At 46.9% G+C, this 27,894-nt stretch overlaps 1 protein-coding gene across 1 annotated transcript; it reads left to right on the top strand.

The window, feature by feature from the left end:
• Nucleotides 1-1,307: 1,307 nt before the first annotated feature.
• Nucleotides 1,308-26,819, top strand: GNL2 (G protein nucleolar 2). Its single transcript, XM_015070316.3, has 16 exons — nt 1,308-1,507; nt 3,341-3,425; nt 4,410-4,504; nt 6,256-6,395; nt 8,977-9,161; nt 12,921-12,987; nt 13,848-14,006; nt 14,777-14,890; nt 18,772-18,900; nt 19,648-19,752; nt 20,539-20,697; nt 20,911-21,024; nt 24,202-24,650; nt 24,978-25,054; nt 25,865-25,950; nt 26,629-26,819. Exons 1-16 carry the CDS (start codon nt 1,444-1,446, stop codon nt 26,779-26,781), a joined length of 2,181 nt encoding a protein of 726 aa, XP_014925802.1. The 5' UTR covers nt 1,308-1,443; the 3' UTR covers nt 26,782-26,819.
• Nucleotides 26,820-27,894: the final 1,075 nt, after the last annotated feature.

Genomic DNA, 27,894 nt, shown 5'->3' with positions numbered 1-27,894 from the left:
ACCTTACTCACCCTCAGGGCAAGAGGCATTCCCATCTGCTATTAAATAAATGTTTGTGTCCCCCTAAAATTCATCCATCGAAGCTGTAATTTCCAACGTGATGGTGTTTGGAGGTGGGGCCTGTGGGAGGTAATTAGCTGTCTGCAGGCTGGGGAGAGAGTTCTAGGAATACGACTCTGCTGACACTCTGACTTTGGACTTCCCAGCCTCCAGAACTGTGAGAAATGTTTGCTGTTTAAGGCACCCGGTCCATGGGTTTTTTGTTTGTTTGTTTGTTTGTTTGTTTGTTTACAACAGGCTGAGCTAAAATACCATCTCTCTATTCCTTCACTCAGTGAATACTTATTGACTCCTTACTGTGTATCAAGTGCTATTCAAAGTCTTGGAATTACAGTAGTGAACAAACCTACAAAGTCCCTGCTCTCGAGAAAATTACATTCTAGTTTTAGGGAAGCTCTGATAGACCTGTAAATATCATAATTTCAGCTAGTGATAAATGTCATGAAACAAGTAACACAGAATAACTGCAGAAGGGAGGGAGGCAGCTGATTTGGAAAGATCGGACAGGAAAGTTTTCTCTCAGTAGAAAGGATTGCCAGATAAAATCCCAGATGCCCAGTTAAATTAGAATTTCAGATAGACAATGAATTTTTTTTTTAAGTAAAAGCATGTCCCAAATATTGCATGGCACATACACTAGGAATTATTGTTTATCTGAAATCCTAATTTAACTGGGTATCCTGTATTTTTATGTGCGGAAATCTTGCAAGCTTACCAGTAGGTGACATCTGAGCTAAGAACAGAATGACCTGAAGGAACTAGCTGTTCAAAGTTTAAAGGAAAGAGTGATTCAGGCGGAGGGATCCAGAGTGAATGTCAGAATAACCACTGGGAGGGAGGACCAAGTGAGGCTAGATAAATAGGCGGGGGCCAGATCGTGCAGAATTCTGTAGGGATGGCAAGGAGTCTTGAATTTCTTTCTCTCTTTAAGTGTGATGCGCTATTGGAATTTTAAGAAGGGTGACAAGGTCTGACTGCTATTTGGCTGCTGTTTGGTCAGCCACCTTTGGACGGGTTAGAGGGCAACCTCAGAAGATAATTGACCTTAAGCTTGTGCCATTGGCCTGGGAAGCGAGGGTACCTAAGAGGCCGCCAGGGAGGAGTAGCTTTGCGGTTGCTAGGGAGCGAGAGGGGCGGGGCTCCACGCACCGCGAAGGCTAAGCGGCCGGGACGGGGGCGGAGCCAGGAGAGCGGCGGCGCGCGCCGTGCGTTCGCAGGAAGTCGTGCCGGGAAAGCGAAGGGCGCGAGCGGAAGTGACGTCGCCCGTGCCCACGTGGTCCAGCGTGGTTCCCCCGGGTCGTTTCGGCCGGACGTGGAAAGTAACGAGCTCGTTTACTCGACAGAGGCCGGGCCTAGCGCTCCGGTGCCCGTCCCGTCGGCAAGATGGTGAAGCCCAAGTATAAAGGACGGAGCACCATCAACCCCTCCAAGGCCAGCACAAACCCTGGTACGGGCGGCGGGGCTCGCGGAGGGTGGAGCTTGGAGGAAGCTTGGTAGGGAGGGCTCCGAGGGGATCGAGGGGGAGGAGGGATACCCGGGTGGCAAATAACTTGGAGTGGCCTCGAGCCGAGTGGCTATTGGGGACGAGAAGGCAGAAGGTGGTTTTTTCATTCGCAGGCACTGAGGAGGGCTGACATCTTGCACGCCTCTCAGGGCCAGGTGCCACGCACCAGTTCTAAAGTCGGGGAAATTGAACCCTTGGGCCTGACAGCCATGGGGCATCTCCAGTTGTGAAATGCAGAGACTGGGAAGCTCTGAGTTGGAAAGGGCAGTTATCTCGACCTCCTCTTGTGTTCCTAGGTGGATCAGCCTCTCTCCCAATATGTTTCAGACTTGTATGATTAGGAGTTAATTGGATAGTCAGATTAAAAGTGGTGTAGGCCGACCCATCTGGCATTTTACACTTGACCACACTTGCCTGCCACTCTAGCTTTGACCATTTAAATGAGAAAGGGATTGTACATTTGGCTGTTGGAGTCATCCTATCTGGTAAAGCGCACGGAAACCCTGCAGGTAGACGGATAATGATCATTTCAATAAAGATGTTTTTGGAGATGTTTGTGCGCTTTGCTGAGCTTCCACTTGTGGGATGAACAAGATAGTCTTTGGGGGAGTCCCTTCCATTGGAGAGAGACAGAGCATGAGCAGAGGAGGGGTAGAGAGAGAGAGGGAGACACAGAATCCAAGGTAGGCTCCAGGCTCCGAGCTGTCAGCACAGAGCCGGACACGGGGCTCGAACTCACCAGCTGTGAGATCATGACCTGAGCCGAAGTCGGACACCCAACCGACTGAGCCACCCAGGTGCCCGTAATAATCCTTTTTTTGAAATGTGGCTTAAAGTTTTTGATGACTTTAGTTGATGTTGAATGCTTTCCCTGGATTGCTGATAAATTATGCAATTTCTGTACCCTGGGATCTCAGAATGTCGGACCCAAAAAGGCCCTTAGGGGTTACAATGTTGTAGGTGAGGAGCCAGAGCCAAAATTGGGGAAGTGGCTCATCACAGTTGGCAAAGTTGGTGAGTAGAGCCGTCAGCACTGGGATTTCAGCCTGTTTTCTACTGCATCACTTCAGGAGTAGGCAGGTGACTTGAAGACATCCCCAACGGGAAGAGCTAGGCCAGTATTAACATGCTTATTTGTCCTTCTCTCTCTCAGATGTAAGGCAAGATTTGCTACCTATGTTGCTGTTGATGAAACTAAACTCAAACATTAGGAAATTAAGAAACTGGTACATAAGGAATACTTAGGTGTCAAAACATGTAGTCTCCGTGGTGCCTTGCATACAGCAGGCACTCCATATCAGTTCCACAGAGGTAGGTGTCTTAGTAAGAGCACAGACAGTGGTCGAACGCTTTTGTTTAAATTCTGGCTCTGCTGTTTAGTAGCTGTGTGATCTTCGGCAAGGCATCTGGCCACCTGTGCCTCAGTTTCTCAGCTTGCAGAATGAGGATAATGTCTCTCCTGATAGGGTTATTGCATGGATTACATGAGATGATGCCTGTACTGTGGATCACACAGTGCCACGATTAATGCTCACAATTATTAACTCTTATCAAACACAGTCATATTGAGTGTCAGAGGTTAGGTCAGCTTTGTCATACCATGTTGCTTCCGGTGATCATAATTTTGTCGGGATGACGTAGGGGAGAGTAGATATTTTGCAGTGAGGCGGGGCAGCAGCTTGCCTACTTTGAGTGAGCTAGTTGGTGTGTTTGAGGCAATGAGCATATTTAAACTTGGTTATCAAATAGCTGGTGGTCGACTTCTGTCTTTCCTAGATCGAGTACAGGGAGCAGGAGGCCAGAACATGAGGGACCGGGCCACAATCCGGCGCCTGAATATGTACAGGCAGAAGGAACGCAGGTGAGCATTGCACACTGCCATGCCCCCTTTCCCTTCGTGTCCCGGACTTGTAGCTGAGACCTCATAACCTATGACCTTCCCACACCCGCTTTCCCCAAATACCAGTAGTGTATTTTCAAATGTCATCTTATATGGATGTTGTTATGATAAACTGTAAGGTTCCGGTTAAAGGCGTGGGTAGTGGGTGGTGAAACAGTGATTGTGTCACAAGACTGTAGGACAAATCGAGGTTTTATTCCTCACAGCCTCGCCCTCCACGAATGGCACATGAAATCTCAAGTTACATATCCCTCAGCTAGAAATCTGGTTTTCTTTCACAAAGCATATAGGACTGTAGTTATGCAAGCAGCCAGAAAACTTGTTTTTTAATGCGAAACTTTAGATCACAACATTGTGGCACTTGGAAACTCATCACAACTGGGAGTTCTGCTGAGGCAGCCTCTACCACAGGGACTTGCTGACCATGGCATTTTGCTAGCTGGTCTTAATTTGTTTGGTAATTAGATTCTTCATCCATTCTGAAAGATGTGTTTAAAGCACAAATGTCAATGAACTTAATCTTCCTTAGTCACCTACTCTGCTGTTTGTTTTAAAATTTTGAGTTCCAGCATAAATCACCCTCTACTTAAAACTCGTTTAAACCGGCCTTCAAATAATTACCGCAGAAACTCAAGTATGTGGCGTTTTTTTTTCCTTTTTTTAAAAAAGCAAACAAACAGTAAACAGATTTTCAGACATCAGCGTTATTTGTTATTCATCCAGCAGAAATCATTACGTGCTCTGTTGCAAGAGGTTTAAATGGCTTTTGGACAATCTGTTTCAAATGTAGAAGTACTTTTTGTTTACTGAAATCTGTATTTCATGATCATTTAAAACCAGAAAAAGAAAAAAAGGTCCTTTTGATGGAAAGGGTATTCTGTAAACCAAGCTTTTCTGTTGCCTTTCTTCTGTCATCAACCAAAATCTGTTATTTCCTCAATTTAGGAACAGTCGTGGTAAAGTGATTAAGCCTCTGCAATATCAGTCAACCGTGGCTTCTGGCACGGTGGCAAGAGTGGAGCCAAATATTAAATGGTTTGGTGAGTACTGTCACGGTCCCCTGTCACTTTGTTCTACCGAATGTGCGCTGTATGGAAAAAGGTAGTCCTAAAAGGGGTCTAAAAGGCAGAAGCTTTTGGGCGAGTAGTACTGTCAGGGGTTATAGGAGAAAGGGATGAGAAGTACCCGTAGTTGGAAAAGTGCTAAGAAAAGTAGTGGTGGTGGTGGATTCCAAAAACAAGTTCTTCTTTTTTTTCCTCTTTTTTTTTTTTTTTTTTTTTTTTTTGAGAGAGAGAAAGCGCCAGTGGGGGAGGGCCAGAGAGAGAGAGAGGGAGAGAGAATCCCAAGCAGGCTCCGCCCTGCTAGCACAGAGCCCACTGTGGGGCTTGAACCCACGAACCACGAGATCATGACCTGAGCTGAAGTCAGATGCTTCACCGGCCTAGCCACCCAGGCGGCCCCTCAACAAGTTCTTTGTGTAAAGAGCTCATTGTTCATTGTAAGTGAACCCTCTTAAACAGATAAGTCCGTCCTTGGTGACCTGCTTTCACAGAACCTGAGAGCTGTCATCTCGTCCTTTCCGGTGGCCTGGAGGGTGCCTTGCAGGTAACGCCTGTGCCTTTAACTCGAAGCACAAGTGCATTGGCTGGAAGCTCCTTTGAAACAGTTCTTCATGGGCACCTACACTGGCCGTGAAAGGGTCTCTTGTTGGCCTTTTCCCAGGAGCGAAGAGAGCGGAGTCAGGGCTTCTTGCTTTGGAAAGTCGGCCTCCAGTTGAGGCCGGGCTTTCTCTCAGTCCCTGCTAGGTGCGTGGGCACGTCAGGTCACACCCCATGGTTTGCTTGGTGTTTGACCTCTGTGCGTGGAGGCAGGTGACAACTACCTTTGAGTGTCTCTCACATCTTTTGAGGGGATACCCTCTAGGAAGCGGCAACACGAGAAGGTGTCCGAGAAAACGTTTTAGAGAGGTGTTTTAGCCTCTCTGGAGACTGTGACTCTAGGTCCAGGCCATCTGGGTGTGAATCCTAATTCTGCCATTTCTGTGACCGTGGGCAAGTTATTAGGCTTCTCTGTTGGTTGACTTCCTTGTCTCTAAAATGGGGATAAAAATAGTCCCTATTTTCCTAGGGCTGCGGTGGGGATTAGGTGGGGGGAAACATGGGCAGTGTAGCAGCCAGCGGCCCCTTAGCCCTCACCATCTTGAGTTCTGTATTTGTGCTGCACATGCTGTTTCGTTGAATATGTGTTTCAGACTCCCTCACTTACAAGGAGTTCCCCAGCTAGTGTTATGTAGCTTTATTTTGTTCCCTTGCATGGATTTATTGGTGAACTCAATAGTCTCTTCAAACCCTCATAACCCTAAAGGCAGTAATTGTGACTCAGGTTCTGTGCTTCAAGATTCCCTTTGTATATGAGTACATCAGCTGTGATTGGCTCCAGATTTCTTTGCCAGATCTCGCAGGAAGTATAGGATAGTTGTCAAATCTCAGTTCCATTCAGTGATGTTGATTTTTTCAGTTTCATCCAGTCAGGAAACTGGGCTTGGAAAACTCTTGAAACCCTTTGTGTGTGTGGTTGGTGGATTAGTTCATAGTGTATGAGTGCAGGAGAGGCAGTTTTTTTGTTTTATTCCCCCCCCCCCCCTTTTAAATTTGAAAATGGCTACATGGGACAGATGGATGTTTGGGCAAGCCAGGGTAACAGAGTCTTGCCTTTCCCTGTGTCTTTGGGAAGAAGGATACAGAATCAAAAAGGAGTTGTTTATAAATGACAGCATTCTTCCATAAAACAGGAAACACACGTGTGATTAAACAGTCGTCGTTACAAAAATTTCAAGAGGAAATGGGCACAGTTATGAAGGATCCATACAAAGTTGTCATGAAGCAAAGCAAGCTACCCATGTCTCTTCTCCATGATCGGATCCAGCCTCACGTAAGTTGGTGGATATCCCTGGCAATGGAATTTCGTGGGCACACTCCACACCGATCCAGCTCTAACATGTTTGTCTTTTGTGTTTTTCCATAGGGAAGAGTGGCTTTAATGCAGTACTGATGAACTTTCTGAGACTTCTCCTTTCATCTGTGTTAGGGCCTTACCCTAGTATGAATTGCGTTGTGTCAGGAGGGCGCATTACCTAGTGGATCAGAGCACAGGCTTGGGAGTCAGGTCCCACTTAGCCTTTGCTCTCCCCCTTCCTAGAGCCTTAGGTATCTCCATGGGCTTTCACTTCCCAGCTATAAAGTCAAGAAAACCGACTTCCTTGGGTGACCAGATGAAGCATTTGGCATACAGTGAGGTCATAGCCCACTGCCGTTAATTAGAGCTGACTAGATCATGGCTGTTACTAATACCAGTTGTATCTTGGGTTTTTTTGGGTAGGCAAACTGGTTTAAGTGGTAACTCCTTCAAACTTTGGGGAAATGTAGAGTTAGGACTGGGTGGGTAGGAGGGAGGCCTTTGGTGCTGTGTACTTTGGGCTTCTGTGAGACCCTTGGAATTCTTTCTAGTGAAGGAAAGGGTGCTGGGCAGATTGGTTCTTAACCACTGTGGTTGAAGGACAGTGAAGACTGAATCCTGCTTGAGTGGAATGAGTTTCACACAGAACCAAAGAAATGGCCTCATGTTTGCACACTTTTACTTGCATCGAATATTAATCCTCAGAAATGTAGCCAGTACGTAAGCCTCAGTTCAAATGTAAGGAGGGGAAGGAAACATTGACATGCATGCATGGATTAAACAGTTCAAAGCAAATTGTTTACTCGCAGAACAAAATAAAAACCAAGGCCTGGTTATTGCCTCAGGTTTTGTCAATTATGCTTTGTTTTATGACGGACTAGAAGAATGGCACCTATTAGTGGAATGACTGTTTTCTTTCAGGGAAACACATGAGTGTAATTCACGAACCACAGACAAGTTGCTCATTTCCCTTGTTCTCTTGGTCTGTTCTCCCTAAAGCCATCTTTTAACAAACTATTGAATCTTGTTTACGAGGAGAACAGAGAGGGCTTATTATGGATTTATTGCTTTGTTGCTCATTCCAGTTGTTCAGTGCTTCTAAAACTCAGTGCCAAGTATCTGATCTATAGAGTGAAGGATGGACAGCTGCACCAGTCAGCTGGTATTTTGATGCAGATAATACTCAAGAGTACGGGATGCCTTTACTGCTTTGGCCTTGAAAAACCTTCCCTGTTTTATTTTAGTGTGGTATCTACTGCTCCTTATAAAGTTTAATCCTAGATCCCTGCACAGGGGAGTCCAATCATATATGCTTTAACTTTTACACTGTCGTCAGCTACATGTGCGTTATAATTACTATAATTCTGTAGCAGTCCAGCAAAAATACTGTCACTTATTTGTGTGCTTTGTTAAATACTGCTATAGCTGCATGATGCTCATTAACGTATGGGCTCACACACACACACACACACACACACACACACACACACACATCTGTGTGTATACTGTACTTGATAGGTTATTTATGAGCTTTCCAAGAATAACTTTGGTCACAGTTTTCCCACTGACATCAGTACCTGGTTCCCCTGTAAAACTGAACTAAGAGAGGGGTTAGAGAATCTAAAAAAAATGACAACAGCTTAAGGATCTTTAGGAATTGGAGGGGGCGATCAAGGTCAGAAGCCATAGGGGCTGGTCCATCATCCGTGTTTAGTGGCTGGTGCTCACAGAGGAGCTTTGTACTGAGGGGCAGAGGGTGATTTTTTTTTTTGAGGCCATACTCTGCCGTCTGTTAACGTTCTGTTACGTGTTAGATCCTAACTCAGACTTCGACTTTTATCCTACTTCAAAAATTCCTATGCCCGTAACTCCTTTACAGGCACATCAAGTTCTAGTTAGTATCAGGTTCCTTTTATCACATCTAAACTATTACTTTGGACTTCTGCTAGATGTTTTTCATCCGAAGGCTTTCCATGTGCATTTAATAAAAACGTTACCTAAATTAGGAAAAATGTTATCTGAAACTAAAATGCATCTTACAAAACAAGCAATTCCTTTTGGCCATGAAAGAAGTGAACTTCCAAGAAAAAGTTGGCATTTACAGTTGGTTTAAAAAAGAACACAAATTTGAGTATAATTGTCCTTGACAAAATCTGTGAATTTGGTGAATTTTATGCACTTGTTTGAAAACTCAGAAAAGAAAAGATAAGTTAATTTTTATCATTGTGGCCGTAATTACATATGACTAAAGTTTATGATAAATGAAATAAAGCAGAGTTTTTGGCAAGTCTTACACAACTATTCATATTTGCTTTGACTCTATGTATTACTTTTGTATTTCTCCAAGGAGGCTTATAGAACTTTAGGATTGGGGAACAAGTGCTTTTGCTATTTAAGCATTTCAAATTTGAAACCAGGCTGCATCCTTGTTGTAGTTTTTGGTACGGGTTGAGCTTTGAAAAAACAAAAGCGGAAAGCCTTCCTGGGTAGGTTTTAAACTGTCTGTTTTTGCTCAGTGCTTTCCTTAGCTTTACGTGAAACTCTGTTTTCTCTTTAGAACTCCAAGGTGCACATTCTTGACACCGAAAGCTTTGAAACTACATTCGGCCCTAAGTCACAGAGGAAGCGACCAAACTTATTTGCGAGTGATATGCAGTCTCTTCTAGAAAATGCAGAAATGTCCAGCGAGAGCTACGACCAGGGCAAGGATCGTGACCTGGTCACCGAAGACCCTGGGGTGAGGTACGGTTTGGGTGTCATCTGCTCTCATCATTTGCTCTTGTGCAACAAAACTTTTTTTTGAGTTTATTTGGAGGCAGAAGATGCGCCAGGGGAGGGGCAGAGAGAGAGAGGGAGGGAGAGAATCCCTAGCAGGCTCCGCGTTGTCAGCGCAGAGGCGGACTGGGGCTCCAACTCACAAACTGAGATCTGGCCTGAGCCAAAATCAAGAGTTGGACACTCAACAGACCACCCAGGTGCCCTGCAACAAAATATTTTTGTACCTTTATTTTACCTATATGAAGCTTGGTGCTTACCTCCTAGATAGTGATCTTCTTCCCTTACGCTAGAAAAATTTGTGACGTTGGGGCCAGATGGAAAATAATTTCTGAGGTGGCTTGTTTTCTCTGGGTCTCTTTTTTTCATGATTGTTTTTTTCTTCATAATAATAGCAGTAGATTCTGTCGTAGACAATTTAGAATATACAGTTAAATTAGAAATGCAACAAAAACTAAGAACTCCTAGTCCCACCGACCATGTTATTAAATTGTTAAAATCATCAATATCAGGGCTTCCTTAATCAGAGACTCTGGACCACTGGGGGCTCATGGATGGTCTTTGAATTTCCTGTGACCTTCTGAAGATAAACACCTGCAGTGTTTTGTCATTTTTATGTTTGCTGCGGAGGGGGAAGAGAAGGATTGACACCTTTTGTCATATCATATTCTCATAGAGTTCATGCCCAAAAAGTGTCAAGAATTAGTCACTGTTAGATGTATTATTCTGGATCTTTTTTACACTCAGTTTTCATTTATAATACCTTAAGAGTGTTGTTGTTGTTTTTAATTTTTAATGTTTATTTTTGCGGGGGGAGACAGAGTGTGAGCGGGGGAGGGGCAGAGAGAGAGAGAGGAAGACACAGATCTGAAGCGGGCTCCAGGCTCAGAGCCGTCGACACAGAGCCCAACTTGGGGCTCGAACGCATGGACCGTGAGATCATGACCTGAGCCGACGTTGGACACTTAACCGACTGAGCCACCCAGGCACCCCCTTAAGAGTGTATTTTAATTTGCCCACCCCCCCTTTTTTTTCTTAATGTTTAAATGTTTTTTTACTTCTGAGAGAGAGACGGAGTGCAAGCAGGGGAGGGGCAGAGAGAGAGGGAGACACAGAATCTGAAGCAGGCTCCAGGCTCTGAGCTGTCAGCACAGAGCCCGACACGAGGCTCGAACTCACGAACCGTGGGATCATGATCCGAGCCAAAGTCAGACACTCAACTGACTGAGCCACCCAGGTGCCCTGATCTTACTTTTTATTTTAATATATTTTTCTAAATTATTAAGAATAAATATCCATTAAAAAAATAGATTTCCGTGGTAGTACTCATTGACAGTCCCGCTATGGAACATTTATGCCGTTTGTAGTTTTGCCCTGTGGTAAATAAGGCCAGGGTAAAGCATCCGTGTGACTAAATCTTTCTCCTTAATTATTCCCCTAAGATACATTCTTATGGGGGAAATGGCTGTGTCAGAGAGCATGCGTGTTTTTGAGAGGCAGCTGCCCGGTGCCCTCCAGAAAGCGTTGCCGTGTCCCCTCTTCACCACTCGTGAGTGTCCCAGATGCCTCAGCAAAGAGGTGCTGTTGCTCACCTGCAGTAGGGCTGCCCCAATGCTGTCGGCGGCCTGTTTTCTAACTGTGCGTCTCCTGGAGAGCAAGTCAGGCCATCTGAGGCCAAGCAAAAGAGGTAGCAAGTTCATTTCTTCTTAGACGTATTTGGAGGGCGCCTAGGTGGCTCCTTAGGTTAAGCATCCAACTTCGGCTCAGGTCGTGATCTCACGGTTCGTGAGTTCGAGCTCCACGTCAGGCTCTGTGCTGACAGCTCAGAGCCTGGAGCCTGCTTCGGATTCTGTGTCTCCCCCCTCTCCCTGCCCTCCCCCACTGGTGCTGTCTCTCTCTCAAAAATAAATAAACATTAAAATAAAAATAAGTATTTGGACTTTGTGTGCCTCTGCTGATGTGAATTTTTCCCCCTCCCAAAGGTGCAGTATATAATGGGGGGTGGGGAGGGGAGAAGAAAACTGGTTTTGTTTCCAAGACACTGGGTAAATATCTGTGAGGCTAGTGGATAAACAGATTCTCAGCCTTATCAGAAAAATTTCACTTCATATGGGAGTGTAGATTATGGTTCAGGTCTTGCCAAATCCTTTTCATAATCTTCTATGACATGTTGCCTAATTACAGTTGCTTTTTAAAATATTTGTTTTAATTTTTCCATATTTTTTATGTATGATGTATGGTTTAAAATTTTTTAATTTTGTTTTTAATTGATATACCATTCTCTTTTAAAAAATTTTTTTAATGTTTATTTTTGAGAGAGCATGAGAGGGAGAGGGGCAGAGAGAGAGGGAGACACAAAATCTGAAGCAGGCTCCAGGCTCGGAGCTGTCAGCACAGAGAGCCTGACGCGGGGCTCAAACTCATGAGTGGTGAGATCATGACCTGAGCTGAAATCAGATGCTCAACTGACTGAGCCACCTAGGCGCCCCATAAATTTTTAAATGTTTTAAATTTATTTATCATGGTAAGTGTACTCTTTAATCCCTTTCACCTATTTTTCCCATCCCCCGCCCCCCCACCTCACCTCCCCTTTGGGTAACCATCGGTTCTCTTTAGTTAAAAGTCTGTTTGTTGGTTTCTCTCTCTCTTTTTTTTTTTTTGCTAGTTTGTTTTGTTTTTTAAATTCCACATATGAGTGAGATCACATGGTATTTGTCTTTCTCTGACCGACTCATTTCACTTAGCATTACACTCTCTAGCTCCATTTTTAATTTTTTGAGGAAACTCCATACTGTTTTTTTGGTTTTAGGTTTATTTTGAGAGCAAAGAGAGCGCAGTTATGGGAGGGCAGAGAGAGAGGGAAAGTGAGAGAATCCCAAGCAGACTCTGCACTGTTGGTATGGAGACTGACCAGGGCTCAGACTCATGAACCATGAGAACGTGACCTGAGCTGAAATCAGGAGTCAGATGCTTAACCAACTGAGCCACCCGGGCGCGCCCTCCATAGTGTTTTCCAAAGTGGCTGCACCAGTTTGCATTCCCTCCAGCAGTACGTGAAGGTTCCTTTTTATCCGCATCCCTGCCAACACCTGTTATTTCTTGAGTCACTTTATTTTAAATTTTACATTTTTTACTGTGGTAAACTGGACATACAATTTTATCTTTTCAGGCATTTTTAAGCCTGCAAGTCAGTGGCATTAAGTACGTTCACGTGGTTATGCAGCCGTCCCTGCTCCGGGTCTACTGCCAGAATCCTTTACATCATCCCAAACTGAAAGTCTTTACCCATTAAACAGTAACGTCCCCTCCCCTGCTCTCCCCAGTGCTTAGTGGCCACCATTCTACCTCTGTCTCTTAGGAGTCTGACTACCCTTGTGAGGGGTACTTGATAGTAAGTGCAGTCCTACGGTGTGTGTCCTTTCGTGTCTGGCTTGTTTCATTACCAGAATGTCTCCAGGGTCATTCATGTTGTAGCCTGTGTTAGTACTTTATTCTTTTTCGTTCCTGAATAATATTCCGTTATGTTTGCCACACATTTTTAAGTCCATTCATCCATTGATGGACATTTGGATTGGATATAGTCACTTTTTAAATTAAATTTGCTCTTGGTCCGTCTCCAAGTGGTTTTAGTGCCCCTTTCCCGTGGCACATGGCCGGCTCTTCCCTAAACATCCTCTTACCCTTTGTAGGGCTTCACTTGCTCACTTTGAGTGTTTTCTTATTTAGAAACGAAGCCCAAGAAGAGATCTATAAAAAGGGACAGTCCAAGAGAATATGGGGTGAGCTCTATAAGGTAAGACTTGCAGTTCTTTCTCGTTGAGCGTTCCCCTTGGCTTTCGTGATTTTCTATGAGAGAAGTAACCTTGACGTATCAAAGATCTGTCAAATAAAGCACAAACTCCGCTGCCCATTCTGTCCTCATTCCCTCACAAAGATGGGATAGGTGTGCCCACGTATGTACTGCCATTGTTCTCTATAACTGCATTCGATTTCTTTTTATTGCTCACGTAATAGTAACAGCTGCCATACGCAGACCTTACATTTATCGTATGTGGTGGAGCCGTGTGGGGATTTTTAAGGTTCGTAGTCCAGCCGTCTCGTTTACAGGCGAGAACACAGGTCTAGAAAGATTGAATTCCTCACCCAGCTCACTCAGCTGGTTAGTGGGAGATTCTGTGTCCTGAGTCCTGGTCCAGCATTCTTCAGCTGGCTGAGTTTTATGTCCACATGCTAGAGATCAACCTTGGTGACAGAGGCTTTCAAGCACAGTCCCATAATCCAACAGTAACATAACCGGAAAGCAGCACCCTGAAGGCAAACTAAGTTTTTTAGGTTTTTGTACAATACACAAAAGCTGTGGCAGCAGAAACTTTTAGAAATCTAAGAAGTGAATGGTTCCATTCAATAATCGATAAGTAGTCACGAAGTAAGGTGGGTTTCACCTAAGTCCGTTTTCCTGTTTGAAATTCAACAAGTTTCTGACACTCACAGGATGGAGAAAGTTTTGAATTCTGATCACTGGGCATCAGGATTGGCTACTCCTGTTTTGAAGTCCTCACTATTGCTTTCTTTTCCCTGGGTTCCCTTAGATGTCATCCCTCTCCCATTTCTCATTTCACTAAAGCAAATCACTTTTGCCTCTTTGAATTGCAGGTGATAGATTCCTCAGATGTTGTAGTTCAAGTTCTTGATGCTAGAGATCCGATGGGTACCCGTTCCCCTCACATTGAGACTTACTTGAAGAAGGAAAAACCCTGGAAGCACCTTATTTTTGTTCTTAACAAATGTGACCTTGTTCCAACCTGGGCAACAGTAAGTACGGCTGCTTATCCACTGCCGGACTGCCAGGCCGCTCAGCTCCTCGTAGGCTGAGTTCTCTGTAAATGAGTCAGTTTCACGGTTTTTAGGATTTGAGACAGTAAAGTATCACACTTCTCGCATAGTAGCCACGGAAGTGTTTTCACTGAAAACAGAAGTAAAATGTGCTTCACTGACAGGGGGCAGAGTTATCTCTTATCCCCTGATGGTTGGTGAAGGCACAGTTGCCAGTATCCCCTGGACGGATGATGAGGCCCCTTCGCATGGAGACAGCTGCCACAGCCACTGGCCTGTCCCATATTTTGTCACATCAATTGCATTTAGTCGCAACGAAGGCATTTTTGTAATTGTTCTGTCCGTGTTCGTAGACAAAAGACAAAGTGTTAACTTTCATTTAAAAAAAAACCAAAAAACATTTGAGGCACCTGGGTGGCTCTGTCGGTTAAGCCTTCGATTTCGGCTCGGTCATGATCTGGTGGTTCGTGAGTTCCAGCCCCGCATTGGGCTCTGTACTGACAGCTCAGAGCCTGGAACCTGCTTCTGATTCCGTGTCTCCCTCTCTCGCTCAGCCCCTCCTCTGCTCACGCTCTGTCTGTCTCTAATATAAACATTAAAAAACACACACACACATTTTAAAGAATTACAGCTACCATTTCCTAGGACAGCTGTGTATTTGAAATGCAGCCTGTTATTCAAGCTCCGACTCTTCCTGTATTGTGAATAAACAGGTTACAACTCACCAGCATCTTCTCTCCCCACTTTAGAAACGTTGGGTTGCTGTCCTCTCCCAGGATTATCCGACACTTGCCTTCCATGCAAGTCTTACCAACCCCTTCGGCAAAGGAGCATTCATTCAGCTTCTCCGGCAGTTTGGAAAGGTACTGGGACCTGACCCATCTCTGGGAACATGCAGCTGCGGGGCTATTAAAGCATTTGTCTTGCCAGCATGTGGCAGAGGGGTACCCACCTCACCTCCCCCATCATGCCCATGAGAAGTGTGTGTTCCTAGACGTATGTGTTCCTAACGTGTGTGTTCCAACGTAAAAATTCCTAGAGCCTCGGGGTTATAAGGGATTTTGGAAAATGTTTTCTGGCTCAACCATCGCCCCTGTCTTTGACCAGCATTGCCTCCCTTTCTGCCGTGTCCCTGGCACCCGATGGTCCGTCTTCTGCTTGAGAACAGACCCCCTCCCCATGCTGTGTTCCCCATCCTGGGTTTGTGAGCCTACCATGCCACCTCTGCCCTCAGGCCTGTGCAGTTTCTGTCCCCTCTGCCTGCGGGGCATCCTGCCCGTCCCTGCTCCCGTGTTGTTCTCTGGGAAGCCCCGCAGCCAGGTCGCCCTAGTAGGTATTCTCAAAGCTTCACGTTCTGTACCTTCAATTTGATGTTCGTGTGTTTAGTTCATTCTACCTTGGCTTCTGACAAAGTACATGTGTCCTTTGTCCCACCCTTCCCCGCTTCCCAGGAGTGAACATGTCCGGCCCGTGGCTGTTAGTTACCTTTAGTAGTTCTTCCATATTTTTTATACATGCTTATTATGATTCTGTTTCTCATCTCCTCCTGCCCTTCCACCTGCCGTTTTAGATATTTATATGTTAAGTCTCTGCTGTGGAAAATGAGGACTAAGTTTCTTATGGCTGTTCTGTCCCCACACGTACTCCCCTCTCTCCATTCTCCCTGCATCGCTCTACATCATCTGGCCAGATTGTTCTTTCCTTCAGCGTTTACGTGGTCGTGACTGTACGATGTCAGTCGCCACTGATCCACACAGCACTCTGAATGTAATTCCTCTCTGATGGAACCTTCTGTTTTCTCTGGCATTAATTAGCTCTGTGTCATTTGTCACTAATGTGTCACCAGATCCTCTGCTAGAGTGGGAACTTGGAGAGTGTTCGGCCCCTCCCTTCCCATCGGGACCGGCTACGGAGCCTTCTTCCTGGAGTTCCCTTTCACTGCCACCCTGAGCATTTCGTTGGGATCAAGGGATCCCACACAGGATCTTCTTTCTTGGTTTTTCGTCTTTCCTGGTTTACTCTTTCCTTTAAATAGAACATATTTTCCAAAAGCTTCCGGAGAAGGAGTGCTTAGAAGGAACATTTTTTGAGACCTTGCATTTCAGAAATACCTTTATTCTGTCCTCACACTGTTTCTCCTCCGAATGCCGAGGGCACCAGCGCATCGTCTTCTGGTGGCTTCTGTTGTGCTGTTGAGTAATGGGACCATTCCAACTCTTGGTCCTTTGTGGCTGGGAGCTCTTAAAAAAGAAACTCCTGTTTTAAAATTGCACATTGATGTGTTTTAAGGTGGGTCTTCTACTGTTCAGTGAGTTAGGCGTTGGATGGGACTTTGCCTAATGTTGTCCGGTATTACTTCTTGGAAATTCTCCCGCCCTCTACCCCATCAGCTCTTCTCTGGTTCAGGAATTGGGTGTGCTCTCTTGGTTTAATTCTTGAATCTTTTTCTTTATGTCAGTGCCTTTGTGATGTTTTGCTCTATTTTATGGGAAGTTTCTTTGACTTGATGATCTAGCTGTTCTGTCGCAAAATTTATTTTGCCTCTCACTTTTAAGAATGCCCTGCCCCATTTTTGTTTCACAGATGAACTCTTTTCTGTTTCTGAGAATGGTAACGATGGTGGTATTTTGAAATTTTCCTCTCTCCCTATATTAACTCTGTTTCCTGCCAGTTTGTGTTTTTCTGTCTGTAGTACTAGAGTCACACTTCAAATGTCTGGTTATTTTCGCCTGTCTTCATATCTAAGGGTGAACCACTGAAGAAAAGTCTCGTAGGGGTTCCTGGATGGTTCAGTTAGTTAGTATCTGACTCTTGATCTCGGCTCAAGTCATGATCTCACGGTTCGTGCAGTCTAGCCCTGTGTCGGACTCTGTGCTGACAGCGCAGAGCCTGCTTGGGATTCTCTTCCTTTCCATCTGCCCCTCCCCTGCTTGCTCGCCTGCTCTCTCTCGCTCTCAAAAAAAAAAACAAAAACAAAAAACAACCAATAGAAGTTTTATGCAGGGGGTAGACTATTGAATACTGGACTTCCCTGTCAGGTGACTAGGTTAAAAGCCAGTATTTTGTCAGAGGGCACTCTAGATGTCAGTGTAAGTTTCCCCGTAAAGGAATCTTCCAGTCTCCAGCTCGGGGATGTATATAATCCCTTGGCTGCAGGGTTCGGGAGCTCAGTGGGAGTAGGGACCTGGGGGTCTCATCAATATTTAGACTTTCATGGGGTGCCTTGGTGACTCAGTCAGTTGAGTGTCGACTTCAGCTCAATTTGTGATCTCTCAGTTTGTGGGTTTGAGCCCCAAGCTTGTGCTGTCAGCACAGAGCCCGCTTCAGAGCCTCTGTTCCCCCCTGTCTCTGTGCCCCTCCCTCGCTCGTGTTGTCTCTCCCAAAAATAAACATTAAAAACATATATTTATTTATTTAGACTTTCATTTAATCACATTGGGAACACTTGCCTTCAGCTACTGTTATCCACAAGTCCAGGTTCCCTTTTAGGTCTAAGAATGCAATGTTTTCAGAGATGTAGGATTTCCAAAAAATTAGTATCTGGTAAAGTTCTGGGGCAGAGAACCTAGGTGCCCCTGGTGGGGGAGGCCGGGGTGGGGTGGTGTCACTGCTCTGCAGACTTCTCACTAGTCTTGACTTCAGACCCCCTCAGTGGTAGCTGTCCTGCCCATTCCCCATTTTGTGATTCTTTGGCAATATTTTTGCTGGGTTGTAAATTTTCCTAACTTTGTCACTTAGCTTTCATCTTTGTAGTGAGCCAGGTTGGGTACTACTTAGCTGGTAGTGATTTATTAACATTGTAGGTTTTTATTTATTTATTTACTTATTTTTTTATTTTTTTTTAGTTTATTCATTTTTGAGAGATAGAGACATAACATGAGTGGGGAAGGGGCAGAGAGAGGGAGACAGAATCTGAAGCAGGCTCCAGGCTCTGAGCAGTCAGCACAGAGCCTGATGCGGGGCTTGAACTCACGAACTGCGAGATCACGACCTGAGCCGAAGTCGGACGCTCAACTGACTGAGCCACCCGGGTGCCCCTGTAGGTTTGTTTTTATTGTCTCATCTCCAGCTCATTCTTTTGTTTTATATGCCTGGTTCTGTAAGTTCCTGTATGTGCTCATTCCCACTGCTGTCATCCTAGTGGAGGTTGTGGCAGGAGCGAGGCCAGTGTGGACGTTGGGTCCGCCATCTTGAATTAGAAGTCCTCAACTAGCCTTAGGCAGTTGTTGAGTTCTGTCTCCTTGAGACTTTCACCCAGTGGTCTAACTTCTGAGGTTGGTTTTTTTTGTTTTTTTTTTTAACTTCTGTCATTTATTTTTGGCAATGCGAATGCAAAATGTGCAGAGCAAAGGAGGGGTGGGTCATGGGATTGCCAGTTGGTGCCATCTGCCGAGGTTCTCTTCCCTTAAGACATTTTATCCGTGGATGATGTTCTAAATTGATGACTAACAAGTTCTTTCTTCCTTTGCTTCTCGACCTACATACTTTTAACCTTAAAACATTCAAGAACAATTGCACATGGACAACTTGAGGAAATGAGTCATGTCTGATTTATTAATAAGTGTATGTGTGCAGCCCACTCAGGCAATGTAGGTGGCATGTGTCTAGGTTTTAGATCAAGTTCTAGTAACCCTTCTGCCTTATTTTCTTTATATTAGCAAAGTAACACAACTTGTTTTTCTCAAGGGATGTTCATGACCGTGTGTGTGTGTGTGTGTGTGTGGTGTATTCTCTTTTTGAACAGTTGCACACTGACAAGAAGCAGATCAGTGTCGGGTTCATTGGCTACCCAAATGTTGGCAAGAGCTCCGTGATAAACACATTGCGCTCCAAGAAAGTCTGCAGTGTGGCCCCCATTGCAGGTGAAACAAAGGTACGTCTGGCTTTAAGTGCCTTATTTACTTCTCCATATTGTATTTCCCTCGAGGGTGATTGTTTAGAGCATGGAGATTTCTACCTACTTCTCTTGAGTAAAGGCTACCATTGGGAGTTTGGTCTCCATATAATAGTTTGGAGTGTTACCAGAGTTGTCTCTGCCCATTTTGGTAAGAGTGAGAGTAGTTTCTGGTTCGTATGGCACTGTGTGCCTTTGGCACGATGTGGGAAGTGCCGTTCACATTTAAGTCTCTTTTAAATGGTCACTCCAGCCTTTTTCTTTGATAAACAAAACTAACCCAAGAATATTTGGTGCAAGCGTTATGAAAGAAAACTCAGATGTTATGGTAGATTCTGGCAGTTGGGGGGACATACCCTGAGATACAGAGTGAGGATCAACGTGGTTCTCCCGAAAGGAGGAGGGGCCGGACAGTATTAGACTCCCAAGAGTACCTTGAAAAACCAGAGAAGGTTTACTGGATTATTATCACGCGATACCACACAGAGCTCCCGCCTCTGCCTTCATTTTAGACTCTTGGCTGGTGGAAGCTGTAGTCTGTACTTAGAGGAAGCACCTTGTGCGTGGCCCAAGTAGAGGAGACGCTTTATTGCTTCATCACTCAGCAGGTTGCTTCTCTTTGAGCCCTGACCCCACCCCTTTCTAGCTTGGTGAGCATCAGAGATTTGTGAAATCGGGCTCTTAAGTTTTGACCCAGGGAAGTCTCTGGCTTTTTACCGACTTCAGGTCTGGCAGTATATCACCTTGATGCGTCGGATATTCCTTATCGACTGTCCGGGTGTGGTTTATCCCTCCGAAGACTCAGAGACAGACATTGTGCTAAAAGGAGTGGTGAGTATTTTGGTCCTGACGGGCTCTTTGTTTGCCTTTTGGGGGAAGCATTCTGTGGGGAACACTGGATACCTTCGCGTTTCACTCATTTGGAAGGCGGTTTGGGGTCAGCCTGTCTGACCAAACTTGAGGAACGTGATGCTCCGCAGGGTGGCCTCTCCATTCCGCTAAAGCCTGTTTGAGGAGTCGGTGGAGCCACGGGCATATCTGGTCAATGTCATCCCACAAAAGAGTTTGTAGTTTACACACAGGATCCAAAGGGAAGCAGGGCCTGTTTATGTTTAGTGATAATTCATCTTCGAGGGTTTATGGGTTGAGTCATTTTGGAACTCAGGCAGGCATTTCCTCACTTGTTTCTGAATATGACCAAAAACTTTAAATGGTTCCACTTGACCTTAACCAGTGCTGCTGGCTATACGTCCTGCGCGCATTCCTCCCCTCTTTGCTTAAACTATCGAATTCTCTTTGTGTCCTGGGATTGGCAGGCTTTTAACCATTTCTGTACGCGACTAGCATGAAACAGTCCAACTTTGAGCTGCTTGCGGAAGGAACCACACAGTTAGTTTGTGGTGAGCTGGGATTACAGCTGAGTGCCGGGCTCCCTGGCTGGACGCTGTGTGGTGGTGTTCCTTTCCCCTGACCACGTCTGGCCACCTCGGAGACCGGCCCCTGCCAGGCTCCTCTTGCATCGTGGTGTTGAAATCTATTTTCAGATACTGTTACAGATGTGAACTTCACTGCTTCTATATAAAGCTCGTAAGCCAGAAATTTCCTCTGAACATCTAGGTTCAAGTTGAAAAAATTAAGACTCCCGAAGACCACATTGGTGCTGTACTTGAACGGGCAAAGCCAGAATATATTAGCAAGACATACAAGATTGATTCTTGGGAGAATGCTGAGGACTTTCTCGAGAAGCTAGCTTTCCGGACTGGGAAGTTACTGAAGGTGAGTGAGGGTTTGTGAGACTTGAGACCAGGGCAGGTCACACGGCAGACGTGTGTATGTGGCGAGGACCTTTTTTGTGGGTATGTGTGGTGGGAGCGGTCCGAAACTTGGCAGGCCGGTGGTGACAAGCACCTGGGGCGGCTGACGTGCCCCCACACTAGGAGGTGCTTTAGCCCTGTGAATTTAATGGGGAGTCTTTCTGTGGCATTTCAGGGTGGAGAGCCAGACTTGCAGACTGTGGGTAAGATGGTTCTCAATGACTGGCAGAGGGGCCGGATTCCTTTCTTTGTCAAGCCGCCCAACGCAGAGCCCCCTGAAGCCTCCCAGGTAAGAATGGGGCAGACCTGCCTTTTGGAGAGCACGCTTCCTGCCCTAGGCGTGGTGCCTTGATTGCCTCCCTTTGTGGAGCGCCTTTTTCCTGTGTGGTCTGTCCATGCCAGTGTCTCCCCTTCCATAGAGCCGTGGCTATGGCCTTGTGGGGGGTGGCGGTGGGGGTGGGGGTGGCATTTGGAGACCAGGAAGCAGATGTGTGGTGGAAGTCCGAGGTTAAATACCAGCCTTTGGGGCCTCGAACAAAGAGGGCTGTAACTATAAGTGCTTTTCCAATACTGGGTCTGTCCTTATGCTTGAGGAACAGGAACATTTCCAAGATTGACTCAACATTTGTGAGGTCCAACAATATGCCAGGCCCAGGGAATATAGGAATAAATAACTTTTTTGTCCTCAAGAAGCTGGTAATTAGGGGGAAAAGGAGAGTGGTACAGTTTATAGTCCGGGAAAGAAGTCTTAGATTTGGGGCCCTCTGGGCTGAATTGAGAAGCTTCCTTCCTGTTGGATTTCCCTCCCCCTGGCAGTGGACCACCACAAGGCTCCAACCATGGCCCTTTGCTTTTCTGTTTCTAGGCTCTTTTTCAGAGCTCTGCCGAGTCTTTTGAAGAGGGGGCTTTAAGTTCCACTTCCATGCTGATCTTTCGGGTTTGTGTAGCTTTGGTTCGTTCCCTCTTACCTGAAATCCGTTCCGCGTTTCAGTTATTAGCTAGAAACTTCCAGTTGAATACTTTCTCCAGCATTTCAGCATCACCATACCTGAAACTGGTGTTCTTTCTTCCTCTCCCCCTAAAGCCACCAAACAGCCAAAAATACCCAGTTCCTGGTTCACTCATTGATTGGTTCATTCAGCAAAAGCATCCTGAGGATCTCCCGTGTGCTGGGCACTCTGCTGGGCACTGGCGGTATTGCGGTGAAACTAGAGGAGTCCCTGCCTATCGCACTTCTGTGTATACGGATGGCGGCAGAGGAGCTTGTGTTTTTTTCTGATACCAGATGCATTTCGTTTGTCCGCACCAATTCTGCAATGCTCTGACACCCGCTGGGTGTCCAGTAATTCAGTTCTGGCACTATCTCCGAGAGTTAGCACAGGCCCACAGGTCTAGGGTCCGGCCCCACAGGATGGTCCCCGCTTCAGAGGCCAGCTGCAGATGGGCTTCCCCAGCCACCCACACTTCTGTCCAGCCAGCTACAAATTCAGGGGTTCTCAGGTTTGGTAATGTGCTGAAACAACTCACAGAACTCAGAAAAGGGTTTGCTTACGATAGCCAGTTTATTGTAGAGGACACAGCTCAGGAACAGGCAAATGGAGGAGATGTGTAGGGCCAGGAGTGGGGTTGTGGGTGGCATGGAGTTCCCGTGGCCTTTCTGGGCATGGTGCCCTCCCAGCATATCAATCCATTCAGCCCAGAAGCTCCCCAGACCCCATCCTTCAGGGTGTTTTGTGGAGGTTCTATTACGTAGGCCTGATTTTTTTTTTTTTTTAAATGTTTTATTTTTGAGACAGAGCATGAGCAGGAGAGGGGCAGAGAGAGAGGGAGACATAGTATCCGAAGCAGGCTCCAGGCTCCGAGCTCTCAGCACAGAGCCCGACGTGGGGCTCGAACTCACAAGCTGTGAGATCGTGACCTGAGCCGAAGTCGGACGCTCAACTGACCGAACCACCCTGGCACCCCTACGTAGGCCTGATTAACTAAAGTAGTGGCCATCGGTGATCAAACTCCATCTGTAGTCCTCTCATCAAGTGCTTGGTCCGTCTGGTGACCAGCCCCCATTCTGAAGCAAGGCCCCACCATGAGCATCTCATCAGATAAACTCTGGGGTGGTGGAGAGGGACTCGTTATGAATAACAAAAGACACCCTTCTCTACCCAGGAGATGCAGAGGGTTTTACAGTTCTGGTGCGAAGACCAAACATACGTTATTATGCTACAGGGACAGATAGTAAAGAGATAAATATGTTCCGTCGGGAGGTACCAGTGACTGTGAGGAGGACAGGACCAGGGAAGTGGGTTTGGGAGATGGGAGAGTGTTCTTATACGTGGGGTGGCTGGGGGTGGCCTCTGAGGAAGTGGCGTTTTGGTGGAGCCCTTAATGGTAGGAGGCAGAAGCCCTGCGGGTATCTTGAGGGGAGAGGGGTGCGGGCAGAGGCTGCCCCCCACCCGGAGCACCTGAGTGGGAGCAAGTGTGCTGCGGTCGCAGTGTGGAGAGGTCGTGGGGCTGGACCCGGACCCGGACCCACGTGGGCGAGGGCAGGGCGACGTGGTGGGAAGCCGCTGGACGGTCGTGAGTTCGCCAGCTGCTGGACGTGAGGGAGGAAGATGTTGGCAGGGTCTGCTGTGGCCCTGTGTGCACACGGTGGGGCGATCTTGGATTCTTCGTGTCTGGTCGTTGAGTGTGTCGGATCATTAGTTCCCCCAGTCTGCAGTTTTCTTCTTTTATTCTTCTTGGTAGTGGCTGACACTCCTTCAGAACGCAAACGCTATACGCTTAGCCGAGGAAAAGGGTATAAAAACATACCTGCGAATTTTGTATGCAACTTCCTGAATTTTCTGAATTCCTGACTCATTTAGCGCTTTGTGTAGCCACCCTTGCCTTCGGAAAAATCACTAAAGTTCCAGGAGTCTCCGCCGCAAGGTTAAAACGATGCTACAAGCACGAAGCGCCGGGATAAAGCCTGGCACGAGCTTCTCCTTCACCTTTAATTACCTCAGACAGGCGTGTCCCCCGGCTCGGCCCCTCCTGGTCACACCTTTCCTCCCGGGGCCTGTCCCTGCGCCCCGAGCAGTGCTCTGCTTTCGCTCTCGGGCGGTTATGTGCGCCCCTCTTGTGCGTGCTTACCTCAGCACTGCCGTCCCTTGCCCTCCTCAGGTGGGGCGGAGGGAGTCGCACACTGTGGGGAATGGCTGATAGTGTGACTGGTTAAACACCCACAGTTGGCTCTTCCTTGGGCCCTGCAGCCGAGTCCCTCTGATCCTTTAGTGCCGGCTTCTGGGCTTGACGCACCGTGGCTCCCGGGAGATGAACGACACGACTCCAGTGTGGGGTTTTCAGTACTTTCCTTAGTCCCGGGGAGAGGACTCCCTCGTTTGAGAGCCAGGTGTGAGGCCAGAAACGGTTTGCATTTTCTGATCCCGTCTCTCTCCCCCACCTGCACCCCGTTGTTTGGCCTCAGCAGCTCCCATCCTCCTCGTCGTTGGAAGTCCCCACAGAAACAAGCCAGAAGAACCCAGAAGAGGAAATCACGGCAGCTGTAGGTGAAGCATCGGAGCCCGTCACTGAGAAGGAAAAAGAGAACAGTCGCTGTGACGCTGACTCGGAAATGCAGCAGATCCTGGCACGAGTTCGGCAGAACTTTGGCAAAATCAATGTCGTGCCTCAGTTTTCGGGGGATGACCTGGTCCCTTTGGAGATGTCGGATATTGACGAAGAGCTTGAGAGCTTTTCCGAAGGGGAGGAGGAGGCACAGGAGCTACCAGGAGATGAAGAGGAGGAGTCTTGCCCGGAGTCCCAGGAAGAACACACGGAGAATGACACCAAGGCGGTTATTAAAGCCCTGGATGAGAAGATCGCTAAATATCAGAGATTTTTAAACAAAGCCAAAGCTAAGAAGTTTTCAGCAGTCAGGTAGCAGCCTCATCTCGCCAATTGCGGTTTGCTCGTTCTTTTCTCAAATACTTGCCATGCGTACTGGAGCCACGGCTCTATGGGGCATGAAAGGGAGTTATTGCCATTTTTAAAAAGTGATCTGTAGGTTTTTAAGGTGCAGCTCCGTGAAGTGTGAGAAGCTTTAGTTCAGTCTTCGGCAGAGGCCCAGCGGCTTTGGGCGGGCTGGGGGTGGCAACCGTGCGCAGAAGGTGGTCCGCCAGGTGGTCACAGCCCCCGGGTGGGCACGTGATTTGGGCAGTCGAGGGGGCTGGCGGGCAGCTTTGTTACCTGGCTTTTCTGTTTCAGAATATCCAAGGGACTAAGTGAGAAGGTTTTTGCAAAATCTGAAGAGCAAGGAGCAGCTGAAGAAGTGGAAGATACAGGTAAAATAGTGCAACCACTGGCATGCGATTTGCGTCTTCAGAACTATGGGGAATCGAACTTTAATCTTTCTGTCCTCTCTCGTGCCGTCATCCACACAGATATTTATCGTAACTGGCAGCATGTACTGTTCATGATACAGGCTGGATTATTCACTTTTTATTCTGCATGTTTCTTGGGATTAATTCAGGAAGCTTCCTGTAAGAAGAGTACTTTAGTAACCTTATAATCTAGGGGTGGGTCAGCAGATTTTCTCGGGGGAAGGGGGGTGGATCAGGTATTTATTCTTTACTCCGTTGGGACTCACAGCTTCTACATCAGGAGTGCGTTTCTATGACATAAATGCCAATCCTGCCATGGCCCCCCAGGATCCTCCTAGCCTGGCACCCTCCCGGCCTCACCCCACTTTGTTCTTTTTATGTTTTTTTCCAGAATAGTTTTTTTTTTTTTTTTTTTTTTTTAAATATTTATTTATTTTTGAGAGAGAGACAGAATGCGAGTGGGTTAGGGGCAGAGAGAGAGAGGGCGAGATACAGAATCCAAAGCAGGCTCCAGGCTCTGAGCCGTCAGCACAGAGCCCAATGCGGGGCTCGAACTCATGGGCCGCGAGATCATGACCTGAGCCGAAGTCGATGCTCAACTGACTGAACCACCCAGGCGCCCTGTCTCACCCCGCTTTGTGCTGTGCCCACCCACGCTCCATGCACACTGGTCTTCCAGCACGTCAAGCTCATTCCCACCCTAGGATTCACAGACACATTTTGAATAGAGAATTCCTGTTTGTTTTCTTTGTGCTCATGTATTGTTTCCAGCACCTACCAAAAAGGGAAGGAAGCGGAAGGCACAGAGGGAAGAGGACCGTTCAGATAAAACTCGCAGGATGCTTACATCTAAGGAAGTACGTGGTTTTGGTCTTGGTTTTGGTCTTAAACTTCACCCAGGTCTAGAAAGTAGAGAGGAGAAATCCATTTCCTAAGAGACGACGCTCTCTAAAAGTGATGGTCTGGAGCTGAATTCTAGGAACCCCAGTCCTAAGTGACCTAGTTGAGGTTAGTTAGACAGGATCAAGAGTTGGCCCACTGGATGAAGGTCCTTGAGTTCATGTCTTACGCTTTAGGAGTTCTCATCGCTGCCCTCAAACATGTAGACTGTCCTCTAGAAAGTCCTCTGGTTTTATGTGGCCCCTTGGTTTTCTGTGATGAGCAGAGCCGTTCAGGCCGACAGATCCCTGCCCTCTGTGAAGTTCAGTGTAGTAACTGGCTCTTCAGAGCTGGAGTGGGCCTTCTTGGGAAGGGAAGAGCTTGTTCCTGGAAGTGTTTACCCTTAGACCAGAGGGCCACTGGTCGGGAGCGCAGTAGGAAAGATTCCAGCGTGGATGACCCGACGACAGTCTGTAGAGCTGTCGCGGGTTACAGTGGGAGGGCACACTTGGGTCTGGGAGGGGAGCCCTCCCTTGTGAGTGCTGCTTCCACTGGTTGGGAGAGCAGCATAGGAATGGGGCACAGAGGAACAGAGGGGCCTGTTCTGTGACTTCCGAGATTGATCGGTTTGTCTTCTTTGCCATTTTTTTTTACAGCGGAGGCGAGCAGCGCGGCAGCAGCAATCCAGGAAAGTTGGCGTCCGCTACTATGAAACACACAACGTGAAAAACAGGAACAGGAACAAAAAGAAGACCAATGACTCAGAGGGACAGAAACACAGACACAAAAAATTCAAACATAAGCAGTAACATTTTAAAAGTTTATTAAATTATACAGAAATAGGCAATTAGAAACTGTGTTCATTTTCTTCATGCCCGGTTGGCATTTCTAAGGCCATGATGCTTTTGTTCTGAGGTTTGACAGTTGAAACCATTCACCAGTGCTGGTGAAAACAGTCTGTCCGCCCCCAGGGCTTTCCGTGATGGGGTCCGCTGGCACTTCTTGGTTCCTCCAGAGCGTAGCCATGTCCTGCGCGTCTGACGGAAACAGATGAGGTCTACAGAACGGAGAGCGGCATTTCTCTTACACTGGCAATTAGCAGTTTGAAACAGAAGCGTAAAAACGAGAAAATCTCAAGGATGTAATGTACACGGCCTAAGCTTTAAAATACGAAGAAGTGACAGCATCTTCAGTTGTCTGTCACTGTGTCTGTTAGCTGGCCACAGGACGTAGGTGCTTGACATCCAAGGAGTCCTGGAACCAGCACACCTCAGCAGAGTTCTGTCTCGTGACGGTGACAGCCCAGCCAGGCTCTTATGGTGGGGTCTTAGAGTCCCCTCAGGGCACCCGGAGGAGGGTGAAAGCTGTGACTTCAGATCTGAGATTAGAGCTGCGTGGGGCATGTTTGGGAACACAGCTCTTCCTGTAGGAATGCGATTCTTCCAGGGAGCCTTGGAGCCTTCACTGGGATGATGTCGGGTCAAAGCTCCACTAAGGAGAGTCCTCCTTGGCTCCTTGGGAATGCAGCTTGAGGCATTCCAACCGAGTGGACACATCAGTGCCTCCTTAGGTGTGTTCCTTGTGAAATTTAAATGAATGATGGAGTCATCTTGCTGCACTGGCCCACCCGGATTGCCCTAAATTAAAGCTTTGCTTCGCTAACTTCCTCTTCTGGGTTTACGGGCCTCCAAACTTTGGATTTAACTTACAAGGAATACTAAAGTGCAGTCTACAGGCCATAGCCTAACCATTAATAATTAGAGCTGCATGTGAGGTCTGGGTACCTCTCCAGTTGTGAAACCCCAGCCAGTTAGGGGTGTAGGGTCAGGGGTTGGTTTTCTGCAGAATAAGATGAACAAACCAAATCGGCGGGCAGGGGCCGAGGTGCAGGCAGCTCACCGGGGACCTTGTGACTTGTATTT

This window comes from Acinonyx jubatus, chromosome C1 (genome assembly GCF_027475565.1).
Source record: "Acinonyx jubatus isolate Ajub_Pintada_27869175 chromosome C1, VMU_Ajub_asm_v1.0, whole genome shotgun sequence".
Classification (NCBI taxonomy): domain Eukaryota; kingdom Metazoa; phylum Chordata; class Mammalia; order Carnivora; family Felidae; genus Acinonyx; species Acinonyx jubatus.
Note: the sequence above shows the minus strand (reverse complement) of the source record. Positions and strands in the feature narration are given on the sequence as shown.